This window comes from Culex quinquefasciatus, chromosome 3 (genome assembly GCF_015732765.1).
Source record: "Culex quinquefasciatus strain JHB chromosome 3, VPISU_Cqui_1.0_pri_paternal, whole genome shotgun sequence".
Classification (NCBI taxonomy): Eukaryota; Metazoa; Arthropoda; class Insecta; order Diptera; family Culicidae; genus Culex; species Culex quinquefasciatus.
The window spans coordinates 65,446,734-65,459,555 of NC_051863.1; the positions used below are offsets into that span (position 1 = coordinate 65,446,734).

General features: G+C 35.3%; 1 protein-coding gene across 1 annotated transcript in view; it reads right to left on the reverse strand.

Moving 5' to 3' along the window:
- LOC6053704 (RNA polymerase II-associated protein 1) overlaps positions 1-9,734 on the reverse strand; it is an 82,977-nt gene extending 73,243 nt beyond the window's left edge. Inside the window, exons 1-3 of the mRNA XM_038259723.1 lie at positions 8,165-9,734; positions 4,337-4,795; positions 4,193-4,275 (exon numbers count right to left, since the gene is read on the reverse strand). Coding sequence (XP_038115651.1) covers positions 4,193-4,275; positions 4,337-4,795; positions 8,165-9,517 — 1,895 coding nt within the window. The 5' untranslated portion in view covers positions 9,518-9,734. The remainder of the gene's footprint in view (positions 1-4,192; positions 4,276-4,336; positions 4,796-8,164) is intronic.
- Between the last annotated feature and the right edge of the window lie 3,088 nt (positions 9,735-12,822).

Sequence of the window (12,822 nt, forward strand, 5' to 3'; positions counted from 1 at the left end):
TGAGGAAGTTCTATTTTTCTTATTTAACATCTTTTATATTTTTCATAATTGTAAAGGCAACGACTTTTTTTGTCAAAGTTAAGAAATTCATGGCATTCTTGACTCAGTGGATTTGAATGCACACTGGTTTTGATTGATTTTTGTTCAATAGGTTTTATCTGGACTGTGTAATTTTTTTTTTATTTAGAATGATTAATTTGTTATTTCTTTGTTTAAATTGTGGTAGAAATTGGAAAATAATCCTGTTTTTCTTATGTTATGATTTGAATATAATAAAATCAAACAGATGAAAAACTTTTGTTTGATATAGTTTCTGCTGTTTGGAATTAACATGAAATATTATGACCGTGTTTATTTATATTCTGTTACGACACCTGAAAATCAAAACAATTTTTATTCAGAGTAAAAATGTTCAGATTAAAAAAAAAACAATTCAAATCAATGGGATGTTTTAGAATTATCGCCGTTTTCATTTTTTTTAATTTAAAATTAAGAAAAAGGAAGTGTGGGTGATTAGGAGGTTGTTACAAACATTTAAAATGAATGAAGTTGTTGAGTCGAATATTTTGCAATATTGATGTTTTTTAAGAGGTTACGGAGCTTAATTTCCTCTCCATCGGTTCTACCATTTTTCATTTCACTTTAAGTATTGACAGTATTAGAAGTATTGATAATATTGAAAGCATTTGAAATATTTAATGAATTTGTATTGTTTATTTATTCTTAAATTTTTAAATTAGGTGTTTATTTGTAGTACTTAATTTATTTAAAGTTTAAGAAGAATTTCAAGTTCTTTAAATATTTATTGTTTCTTCTAAGACATATTTAAAGTTTCCAAAGTAAATAATGTATTTATAATTTTCAAGTATTGGAAGTGATTATAGTATTTCCAAGAAGTATTCAAAGTAAAAATATTTAAAGAATTTAAAGAATTTAAAGAATTTAAAGAATTTAAAGAATTAAAAGAATTTAAAGAATTTAAAGAATTTAAAGAATTTAAAGAATTTAAAGAATTTAAAGAATTTAAAGAATTTAAAGAATTTAAAGAATTTAAAGAATTTAAAGAATTTAAAGAATTTAAAGAATTTAAATAATTTAAAGAATTTAAAGAATTTAAAGAATTTAAAGAATTTAAAGAATTTAAAGAATTTAAAGAATTTAAAGAATTTAAAGAATTTAAAGAATTTAAAGAATTTAAAGAATTTAAAGAATTTAAAGAATTTAAAGAATTTAAAGAATTTAAAGAATTTAAAGAATTTAAAGAATTTAAAGAATTTAAAGAATTTAAAGAATTTAAACAATTTAAAGAATTTAAAGTATTAAAAGTATTCAAAGTTTTTAAAGAATTGAAAGTTTTTAAAGTATTTGAAGCTTGAAATGTATTTCGATTATTTCAAATAGTTCAAGTATTAAAAGTATTTAAAGTATTTAAAGTATTTAAAGTATTGAAAGTATTTAAAGTATTTAAAGTATTTAAAGTATTTAAAGTATTTAAAGTATTTAAAGTATTTAAAGTATTTAAAGTATTTAAAGTATTTAAAGTATTTAAAGTATTTAAAGTATTTAAAGTATTTAAAGTATTTAAAGTATTTAAAGTATTTGAAGTATTTGAAGTATTTAAAGTATTTAAAGTATTTAAAGTATTTAAAGTATTTAAAGTTTTTAAAGTATTTTAAGTATTTTAAGTATTTAAATTATTTAAAGTATTAAAAATATTTAATGTATTTAAAAATTTTAAAGTATTTAAAGTATTTAAAGTATTTAAAGTATTTAAAGTATTTAAAGTATTTAAAGTATTTAAAGTATTTAAAGTATTTAAAGTATTTAAAGTATTTAAAGTATTTAGAGTATTTAAAGTATTTAAAGTATTTAGAGTATTTAAAGTATTTAAAGTATTTAAAGTATTTAAAGTTTTTAAAGTATTTAAGGTTTTTAAAATTTTTAAAGTTTTTAAAGTTTTTAAAGTTTTTAAAGTTTTTAAAGTTTTTAAAGTATTTAAAGAATTTAAAGTATTTAAAGTTTTTTAAATATTTCAAGTGTTTAAAGTAGTTTAAGTGTTAAGAGTATTTAAAGTTTATAAAGTATTTAAGGTTTTCGGAGTATTTAAAGTGTTTAAAGTATTTGAAGTATTTGAAGTATTTGAAGTATTTCAAGTATTTTAAGTATTTCAAGTATTCCAAGTATTTAGTTTATTTAGAGTATTTCAAGTATTGAAAGTATTGAAAGTATAAATAGTATTTAAGGTTGTTAAAGTATTTTAGGTATTTAAAGAATTTAAAGTGTTTAACTTGATAAATGACAAAAAGCTCTATTTGCTCTCCATCTGCATTGACTATTTCTTAATTCTGATATTTTGTTCTTCTTTTGCTGCCTACCATCTGTCTCTTTTATGTCCTTGTGAGGGGATCATCGATCCATCCGCATTGACATACTATTTTTTTCATTTTTCTTCTTATCTTTCTTTACATTTTTCATTGCTTTTTTCACACTTACTACCAGTCTTTGTGAGGGGATACTGAGCTCGATTTGCTCTCCATCCGCATTGACCTTTTCTCATCTTTGATTTTCCTTTTTATCAGTAGTTAGAATCAAAGCCGGGGATTGGGAGGGAGCATCAGGGCAGTGGACGGTATGCTGTAATGGCGGAGATTGGATGTAGATAGTGGAAGACCAGAACTACGTCACAAGGGGGAAATAGTTTATAAATTATACAATTCTGAAGGATTGTCTAATTTCTACATCTATTGACCTCTGTCAGTCTCCAGCTGTCTGCCGCGCCCTTTAGGCCCCCAACAGGGTGCGAGCCCTGTTTTTCAGCTTTGTCAGACTTTTTTCGGAGTTATTGGAGGTTACTGTCGGAAGGAGATTCTTTTCCCCTGAGGACACCGTGAGTGATTTTGCTTGTTCGCGTCCAACCATCCCCTTTTGGCCCTTCATACGGCAGTAATTTGAAGATGCTCCCTTGAAGTCTGAGCCACTGTAATTCTAGGCAACCGCTACATAGGTCATCCAAATCTTTCCTAGTGTTCAGTCGTGTTAATCTGTTGCTATTTCTTTTGTCGCGGTGTTTTGTTACAATTTTTGGTCCTAAGCATTTTATAAAAGTTTTTCAAAAGTAAAATAGTAATATTTGTGTTAAATTGAGTAAGGGCTCAAACCTCACTTGTTAGAAGAAAAGGGTGAAGATTGAAAACAATGGACAGTGATAGAAGTGTACTATTTGAAGAATCAATAGTAAAAGAAAGATAGTAATTTATGAAGTAGATATAGAAATTAACAATATTTAATAAAAAGAGGTAACAAACAAGCTTAGATTGTATTGAGGGCAATTTACAGGGAAGATGAGAAATTATTCAAATAGATAAATAAAGAAAAGGCACATGATAAACAAAATTGACATCGCTGCCAAATTAAGGGAAAGCAGAAAGTTTGTTACAGCAGCATCAATTGGTAAAATAGAGTGGAAAAGCGTTGAGAAATAAGAGAATCAAATGAGTAAAATCGAAATCAAATGGAGGATAGTAAACAGAAGCCGCGTTAGAAAATCAGTGAAACAAAATAAACAGAAGATAGGTGGTAGCTGAGAATGAAGAGAAGAGAAACCCCGTTCTGCGATGCTCAGGTACATCCACAGCAGTTGACTCAACATACTGCGAATCAAAACAATACCGTCTACAATCACAAATTACTTTCCTTTCCCACATTGTCGCGCTCCTTTCTTCTAGCCGTCTCTACTCTGACCCTCGCTGGTCAAAGGTTTACGATCCGTTTCCACAGGCCACCAGCTAGGTTCCACCTTGTCATCATGATGACTAAACCAAGCCAACGTGGAGGTAAGAAAATAGGACACTTGCAAGGAACCAGAGCCATGCTGTTTTGTCCACAGCACTACGGATGTAGTTGGGCTCTTCCGGAATGTTCCTCGCCTAGGTGTTTCAACCGACGAGTATCATCAGTATCATGCACCCTTGGCCTGCAAGTGCCTAGTTTCCAAGTTATTACCATTTTAAGATCAAATTTTTCGAGAAATTTGCATTTTTTCACAAATTTTAAAAATAGTGTCTTGAATTAAAGTCTTGTATAAAGAAACCAATAATGCAAATTGGCTTATTTATGCATAGTTATAATAAATCAATGGACACGACATCAACCATACCAAATAGGTTCAAACAAAGTTTCATGTTTCACTTACCAATAGAGAGCATCATTTCGGTTGAGCTTTAAAATCATCCTCAGAAAGCGGAATGTCTCGATTTGCACTTGAATTAGCTTCACCTGGAAAGATAGGAAACAACAAAATGAGTTCCTTCCCACAAATCCCTCTCGCAAAACTCACGTTGATATCCCGGCGCGAAAACACGTACCGCTTCAGCAGACTGACCACGTGGTGCCGCTCCAAGTGCCGCTCGTAAATCCCACCCCCGTACGCGCACAACACCCTCAGCAACTTCACCACCACGTGCTGTGGCTCGTGCTTCCCCTGCGCCTCGTCCAGCCCTTTGCCCAGGTAAACCCTCACCAGGCCACCCATCAGCTGTTCGTTGGAGGCAATTTTGCCCGCAATGGCGGCGTTCGTCCGCGCCAGCCGGATCAACAGTTTGACGCAACTGACGGCCGTCGTGCCTTCCGGGCGCATCGAAAACAGCACGTACCGGATCCGCTCGACGATGTTGGTCCGGGCGAGACACTCCAGCAGGTCGGTTTCCGCCAGGTGGTAGTCGTTCATCGATTCCCGGTTCGTCAGGTCGTCCGGATCGTCGTCCACGTGGGCGGAAAAATGCACCTGGGCGGGTTTCTATGGAGGGGAAGGGAGAGTGGTAGGAAAACGATGTTGGTCTAATTTGTTGTTAGCCATAAGTTTTGTCAAAATATTCAATGCATCGTGTGTTTTAGTTTTGTTTTTGTTTTTAAGTTGTTTAAGTTTTAATATTTTTAGTTTTTAGATTTTTCAACTGTTTCAGTTTTTTTTATTATAGATTTTGATAAAAAAAACTTAAGTATTCTTTAGTTTCTTTATAGTATTTTTAGTTTTTATGGTCTCTTCGTCTTTTTAGTCTTTTCAGTCTTTTAAGTCTTTTTGTCTGTTTAGTTTGTTTGTTTAGTCTCTTTTTTGTCTTTTTTTGTCTTTTTTGTTTTTTTTTTGTCTTTTATGTCTTTTTTGTTTTTTTGTCTTTTTTGTCTTTTTTGTCTTTTTTGTCTTTTTTGTCTTTTTTGTCTTTTTTGTCTTTTTTGTCTTTTTTGTCTTTTTTGTCTTTTTGTCTTTTTGTCTTTTTGTCTTTTTGTCTTTTTGTCTTTTTGTCTTTTTGTCTTTTTGTCTTTTTGTCTTTTTGTCTTTTTGTCTTTTTGTCTTTTTGTCTTTTTGTCTTTTTGTCTTTTTGTCTTTTTGTCTTTTTGTCTTTTTGTCTTTTTGTCTTTTTGTCTTTTTGTCTTTTTGTCTTTTTGTCTTTTTGTCTTTTTGTCTTTTTGTCTTTTTGTCTTTTTGTCTTTTTGTCTTTTTGTCTTTTTGTCTTTTTGTCTTTTTGTCTTTTTGTCTTTTTGTCTTTTTGTCTTTTTGTCTTTTTGTCTTTTTGTCTTTTTGTCTTTTTGTCTTTTTGTCTTTTTGTCTTTTTGTCTTTTTGTCTTTTTGTCTTTTTGTCTTTTTGTCTTTTTGTCTTTTTGTCTTTTTGTCTTTTTGTCTTTTTGTCTTTTTGTCTTTTTGTCTTTTTGTCTTTTTGTCTTTTTGTCTTTTTGTCTTTTTGTCTTTTTGTCTTTTTGTCTTTTTGTCTTTTTGTCTTTTTGTCTTTTTGTCTTTTTGTCTTTTTGTCTTTTTGTCTTTTTGTCTTTTTGTCTTTTTGTCTTTTTGTCTTTTTGTCTTTTTGTCTTTTTGTCTTTTTGTCTTTTTGTCTTTTTGTCTTTTTGTCTTTTTGTCTTTTTGTCTTTTTGTCTTTTTGTCTTTTTGTCTTTTTGTCTTTTTGTCTTTTTGTCTTTTTGTCTTTTTGTCTTTTTGTCTTTTTGTGTTTTTGTCTTTTTGTCTTTTTGTCTTTTTGTCTTTTTTGTCTTTTTTGTCTTTTTTGTCTTTTTTGTCTTTTTTGTCTTTTTTGTCTTTTTTGTCTTTTTTGTCTTTTTTGTCTTTTTTGTCTTTTTTGTCTTTTTTGTCTTTTTTGTCTTTTTTGTCTTAACTGAACAACTGAAAAGACTAAAATGACTAATGAAAGAAACACTGGAACTTAAAGTATTAAAAATATTTCTCGTTTTTCTCGTTTTTCTCGTTTTTCTCGTTTTTCTCGTTTTTCTCGTTTTTCTCGTTTTTCTCGTTTTTCTCGTTTTTCTCGTTTTTCTCGTTTTTCTCGTTTTTCTCGTTTTTCTCGTTTTTCTCGTTTTTCTCGTTTTTCTCGTTTTTCTCGTTTTTCTCGATTTTCTCGATTTTCTCGTTTTTCTCGATTTTCTCGATTTTCTCGTTTTTCTCGATTTTCTCGTTTTTCTCTTTTTTTTCGTTTTTCTCATTTTCTCGTTTTTCTCGTTTTTCTGTTTTTCTGTTTTTCTCGTTTTTCTGTTTTCTCGTTTTTCGTTTTTCTGTTTTTCTCATTTTCTCTTTTCTTTTTGTTTTCCTGTTTCTCATTTTCTCGTTTTTCTCGTTTTCTCGTTTTTCTCATTTTCTGTTTTTCTGTTTTCTCGTTTTTCTGTTTTTCTGTTTTTCTCATTTTCTCCTTTTCTCGTTTTCTCCTTTTCTCATTTTTCTCATTTTCTCATTTTTCTGTTTTTCTCATTTTCTCGTTTTCTCGTTTTCTCGTTTTTCTCTTTTTCTCATTTTCTGTTTTTCTCGTTTTTCTCATTTTCTCGTTTTTCTCGTTTTTCTCGTTTTTCTCGTTTTTCTCGTTTTTCTCGTTTTTCTCGTTTTTCTCGTTTTTCTCGTTTTTCTCGTTTTTCTCGTTTTTCTCGTTTTTCTGTTTTTGTTTGTTTGTTTGTTTGTTTGTTTGTTTGTTTGTTTGTTTGTTTGTTTGTTTGTTTGTTTGTTTGTTTGTTTGTTTGTTTGTTTGTTTGTTTGTTTGTTTGTTTGTTTGTTTGTTTGTTTGTTTGTTTGTTTGTTTGTTTGTTTGTTTGTTTGTTTGTTTGTTTGTTTGTTTGTTTGTTTGTTTGTTTGTTTGTTTGTTTGTTTGTTTGTTTGTTTGTTTGTTTGTTTGTTTGTTTGTTTGTTTGTTTGTTTGTTTGTTTGTTTGTTTGTTTGTTTGTTTGTTTGTTTGTTTGTTTGTTTGTTTGTTTGTTTGTTTGTTTGTTTGTTTGTTTGTTTGTTTGTTTGTTTGTTTGTTTGTTTGTTTGTTTGTTTGTTTGTTTGTTTGTTTGTTTGTTTGTTTGTTTGTTTGTTTGTTTGTTTGTTTGTTTGTTTGTTTGTTTGTTTGTTTGTTTGTTTGTTTGTTTGTTTGTTTGTTTGTTTGTTTGTTTGTTTGTTTGTTTGTTTGTTTGTTTGTTTGTTTGTTTGTTTGTTTGTTTGTTTGTTTGTTTGTTTGTTTGTTTGTTTGTTTGTTTGTTTGTTTGTTTGTTTGTTTGTTTGTTTGTTTGTTTGTTTGTTTGTTTGTTTGTTTGTTTGTTTGTTTGTTTGTTTGTTTGTTTGTTTGTTTGTTTGTTTGTTTGTTTGTTTGTTTGTTTGTTTGTTTGTTTGTTTGTTTGTTTGTTTGTTTGTTTGTTTGTTTGTTTGTTTGTTTGTTTGTTTGTTTGTTTGTTTGTTTGTTTGTTTGTTTGTTTGTTTGTTTGTTTGTTTGTTTGTTTGTTTGTTTGTTTGTTTGTTTGTTTGTTTGTTTGTTTGTTTGTTTGTTTGTTTGTTTGTTTGTTTGTTTGTTTGTTTGTTTGTTTGTTTGTTTGTTTGTTTGTTTGTTTGTTTGTTTGTTTGTTTGTTTGTTTGTTTGTTTGTTTGTTTGTTTGTTTGTTTGTTTGTTTGTTTGTTTGTTTGTTTGTTTGTTTGTTTGTTTGTTTGTTTGTTTGTTTGTTTGTTTGTTTGTTTGTTTGTTTGTTTGTTTGTTTGTTTGTTTGTTTGTTTGTTTGTTTGTTTGTTTGTTTGTTTGTTTGTTTGTTTGTTTGTTTGTTTGTTTGTTTGTTTGTTTGTTTGTTTGTTTGTTTGTTTGTTTGTTTGTTTGTTTGTTTGTTTGTTTGTTTGTTTGTTAATTCAATGCAATACGATCAAACTTCTTACCTTCGATTTACTCTGCCCGGCGTTGCTCAACTTCATCGCGTTAAATCCGCTCTCCAGCTCTCGCTGGCGCTCCTTTTCTTCCTCTTCGCTGCGACTGTGCGTCACGTTGAGTCCCATTTCGGGCTGGTACAGTCCCCGTTCCGTGTCGCACAACGTATCCAGCAAGGTCTCGTCGGTATCGTTGTAGAAGAGGTTGGCCAGGGCACGTGAGGCCGCTTCCACCACGGCTGGGGTATTTTCGTCGAGGGCAAATCGGAGGAAGAAGAAGATTTTCGAAATTGGCAGCTCGAGAACGCCGTCGTAGAAGCCCTGGTTGAAGATGTTGAGAATTCCGGCGATGGCGTTCAGGGCGGAGATTCGCTGCTGGAGAACGTTGGCGCGGGCTAGGCGGAACAGCTCTTGCAGAGTGTAGCCGGGACGGTCGGCGTCCTCGCCGTGGAGATATAGTTCGCGGTCGTCTTTTTCTGGGGTTTGTTGCGGGTTGACGTAGGGTTGGAGCGTTCCCTTCCAGTCAAACCGGGCTTCGAAGTTTTCTCCGGGTTTGAGATTTTTAACGGTTTTTTGGATGTCCTTTGTCCATTGAAGTTTTTCCGATTCTAGGATGTCAAAATTGATCCATTGGTCGGAACCTTCCTGCTGAAGGACGTCCAGATCCGGGAGGTCTGGTTTGAGTTCTTCAACTTCTGGAATTGGTTCCGGCTTTGGCTTCTCCTCGGGAACCTTTCCCTTCTTGCGAGCCTTCAAAAATTCAACCAACTTCGGATCCATCGTTCCCATCAGGTGCTCCCTTTCCTTGAGAATCTCCTCCTCACTCATCTGGCCCATCTTTTGCAGATTCTCCGCGTGAATCTCCTTCGATTCTTCCCCCTCTAAAATCACACTCTGCGAAGGCAGCTGAAATTTCACCTTCTTCGAGTCCTCCCCACTTCCGCCCTTCCCAAACATCTGCGCAAACAAACTCTTCTTTCCCGTCCCACCCCCAGCCGGAAGTGGCTTCACGTGCACCACCTTCGGAAACGCTCCCTCCTCACCCTCCCCACCAACATCCATGGGAACCACCCCACCATCGTACCGCTTCTCAACAATCTCCCCGATAATCGTGTGTTCCGGAACTTCCTCCTTCTTCTCCACCGTCTTAACCCCGGCAGCACCCGTCTCCTTCTGCAACTTCCTCCTCCGAGCAAACTCCGACTGCCGCACCGGAGCGGCCTTCTCCGCCCCCTCCGGTTGCTTCATGCGGACCACTTTCGCGGCCGGCTGGAAGGCCGCGTCCCGGTTCGACTCGGCGTAAAAGTCCTGCTGCATCTGCAGGATGTCATTCTCGCTGTCCTTGCTCGAGGGCCGTTTGATCATGGTGGAAAAAAACACGGATAACTGCCGGAAATGGACACTCGGGTTGAACACGCGCGCGCGCGATTTGTTTACAGTCACGATCAGCTGTGTTTTTGTTTTGGTTGCCGGCGTTTTTGGCCGGTGGGTGCGAAGTGGGAAGAAGTGAGAAATGTCAAAACAGTTGTACCCACTGGTGGGGCGAAGGGGGTTTGAATGCCCAGGGAGCTTGAAGAAATTGTTAATGAGGGGTACTGGAAATATTGCAGAATCCTCGGCAGAATCAGAATAGGGCCCCTTAAAATATCGAGAAATTAAAAGTGAGAGTGTGTGCAACATGGAGTTAAACTTTCTGTGAAGTTGCTGTGAAGATTACCATAGCACTTTGAAAAATTTAACTCCATGTTGCACGCACACACTCTCACTTTTAATTTCTCGATAAATTTCAAGTAACATTTCAATAGGGTCCTACCGAGATCTACAACTTTTCACCACAACATTGCATGAAAAGGTATATGGATTTTTTCCATACTAGTTTCCATGCGGGTGTTGCAAGATTGTCATGCAAACACAAAACCAGCTGACCGCAAGCCACGCCTCCAAATTTTCAGGCATGGATTTCACGTGACATCGAGATTCGACCGCGATTCTCCAGAAATTCTCCGTCGGCGTGCCTTCCGATCAACGGTGATGTAGGAAGGGCTTCATTCATTAAAATTATTTTATATCATAAGCCTTAAAACATATCCGTCGACGTGCCTTCCGATCCTCGATGATATGGAAAGGACTTGATCCAGCAATACGACTTGCTTGTCTCAAAAAACAAAAATCGGATCGTTTCTATCGAAAACTATGTAAAGAGAACAAAAATAAAATTCATCGGCCAACGAACGCGCGAACAAAAAATAAATAAAAAAAAAGGTGCAGGTGGTTATGTTCTACATGACCAATAAAACAAAGAACTTTGTACAAAACTCTAAAAAATCATTCTATTGTTATTTATATTTTTTAATTCTTTGCCAATTTATTTAATCCTTAATAATTAATACTAATTTAATGTCTTCAATCATTGAGTTGAACCTTCCCTCAGGGCAATGGCCAATCCTGCCAAAATGGCCATTTTCATTACCAGTATCAAAAACCATGAATTTTGATACCCATATTGCCCCAAGTCGCATGGTTCGATAAATGTCTTCCCGGGAGAACCTTCCTGAGGGCACCGGCCACTCCAGGTTGTGGCCAATCCTGTCAAAATGGCCATTTTCATTACCAGTATCAAAAACCATGAATTTTGATACCCATATTGCCCCAAGTCGCATGGTTCGATGAATGTCCCCCCGGTAGAACCTTCCCCAGAGCACTGGCCACTCCGGGTGTGGCCAAAATCCTATCAGATTGGTCCCAACCCCATTGCCCTAAATCATTCTGGTTTGGTGACCGTCCAACAATCTTTATAAGAACAGAATTCCTCCCAAGTTGGTGCACAACCTGTGTCTATCAATGTGTGGATGTGTGTGTCTGAGCAATACAATTACCACCGTAGATCCGTCTTTGACGAAACCTCGTAAGGTACTGAAATTTTCTGAGGCTATCTGTTAGCTTAAATAGTTCGCATGAAATGTGGCAACCATGGTGTAACATTCTTGCGTGACAGTTCCACGAAAATTAGAGACAAGGCAAAATTTGCACCATGTTGCCACATTTCATGCAAACTATTTAAGCTAACAGATCGCCTCAGAATATTTCAGTACCTTACGAGGTTTCGTCAAATACGGATCCACGGTGGTAATTTTATTGCTCAGACACACACATCCACACATTGATAGACACAGGTTGTGCACCAACTTGGGAGGAATTCTGTTCTTATAAAGATTGTTGGACGGTCACCCAAGGGGGAGGAAACTTCAAAAATATTAAGAACATTTTGGTAGAATAACGAAGTTTTAATATACTTTTTAATATATTAACGAAATGTCAACCATAAGTTCTCACCAACACTTGAAGCACCTTGATTTTGACAATGCAAGCGGTTTGTTGTTGTTTTCATTTATCAGCTGATTGAAATATTTATTTTTAAGCACAATTGAATAATAAAACAATTTTATATTCATAGACCGTTCGAGGGGCGGGTTGGGAGATGTTTCGTCTAGGCTAGATTTTCTGCCGCGATATTTGTGGACCTGATTTGGACCTCAACCTTGACCTCAACACATTATCGTGCTCGTTTGCCTTAGATGTCAGGGCACGTTGACTGGCTTCAACATCCGTCTCCAAATTGACCGTGTCTGGTGTAACATCTTCGGTAGGGACTCTTGACACATTAGCTGGCCACTTTTGTTTGGCTAGAGCTAGCCGCCGTGCCCGACCAGGCTCGATTGACGGAATTTCCACCGTCAGACAGGCACTTGCGTTGGCATGAAAACACTTCAGAAAATGTCACCCTCCTTCTCCTTCTACTACTGTTGCGCTCATGAGGCTGTTCCTTTGGCACTGACATTATAGCCGTTCGAGGTACGGTTGGCAGAAATTCCGTCATGCCGTTCTGGACAGAACCAGCTACAACGGAATCCATCTTCCGGCAATCGCATGTACTCCGGAGATGGCAAAGTTACAGCTTCCAGTTGGCGAGTTTGAACGATATGTGAGTATTTCCTGTTAGATACTTGCAACAGAGTTCAAAGTTGGCCACATCCCGTTCTCGACGTGAAGAGCCTGGGTGGAAATCGGATGGGAACCTGGCTTGTGAGACAAGCCGCTTGCAAGCGGCAACGGTCGACCGACGACGGTCAACGGTAAACAAAAACAACAAGAAAAATCTGACTTTTCTTTACGTCAGTTATGACATTTCTATTAAAGGTGGGGAAAGTATTAATATAATAACGAACGTTAGTATACTTATTAATATAATAAGTAAAGTTCAACGGAGTTTCCTGCCCCTTGCACCCCATGCACTCGAACAGCGACACAAAAGAGACGGAAAATAACACGAAAAAACAGGACTGCGCGTCCCACAAGCACCGCACTGCTGATGCCCCATTTTATTTTGTTTCATAGATTTGTCGGCAAAATTGCCATAAATGTTCTCTCAAGGTGAACCTTCCATGAGGGCACCGGCAATTCAGGTTGTGGCCACTACGGTCGAAATGTCAATTTTCATGTTCAGTATCAAAAACAAGGTTGTGGCCACTACTGTCGGAATTTCAATTTTCATGTACAGTATCAAAAACCATGAATTTTGATACCCATATTGCCACAACTCGTATGGTTCTGTAAATGCCCCCCCAGGCCCCGGGGGAACCTGTTTCGAGGGCACCGGCCACTCCAGATTT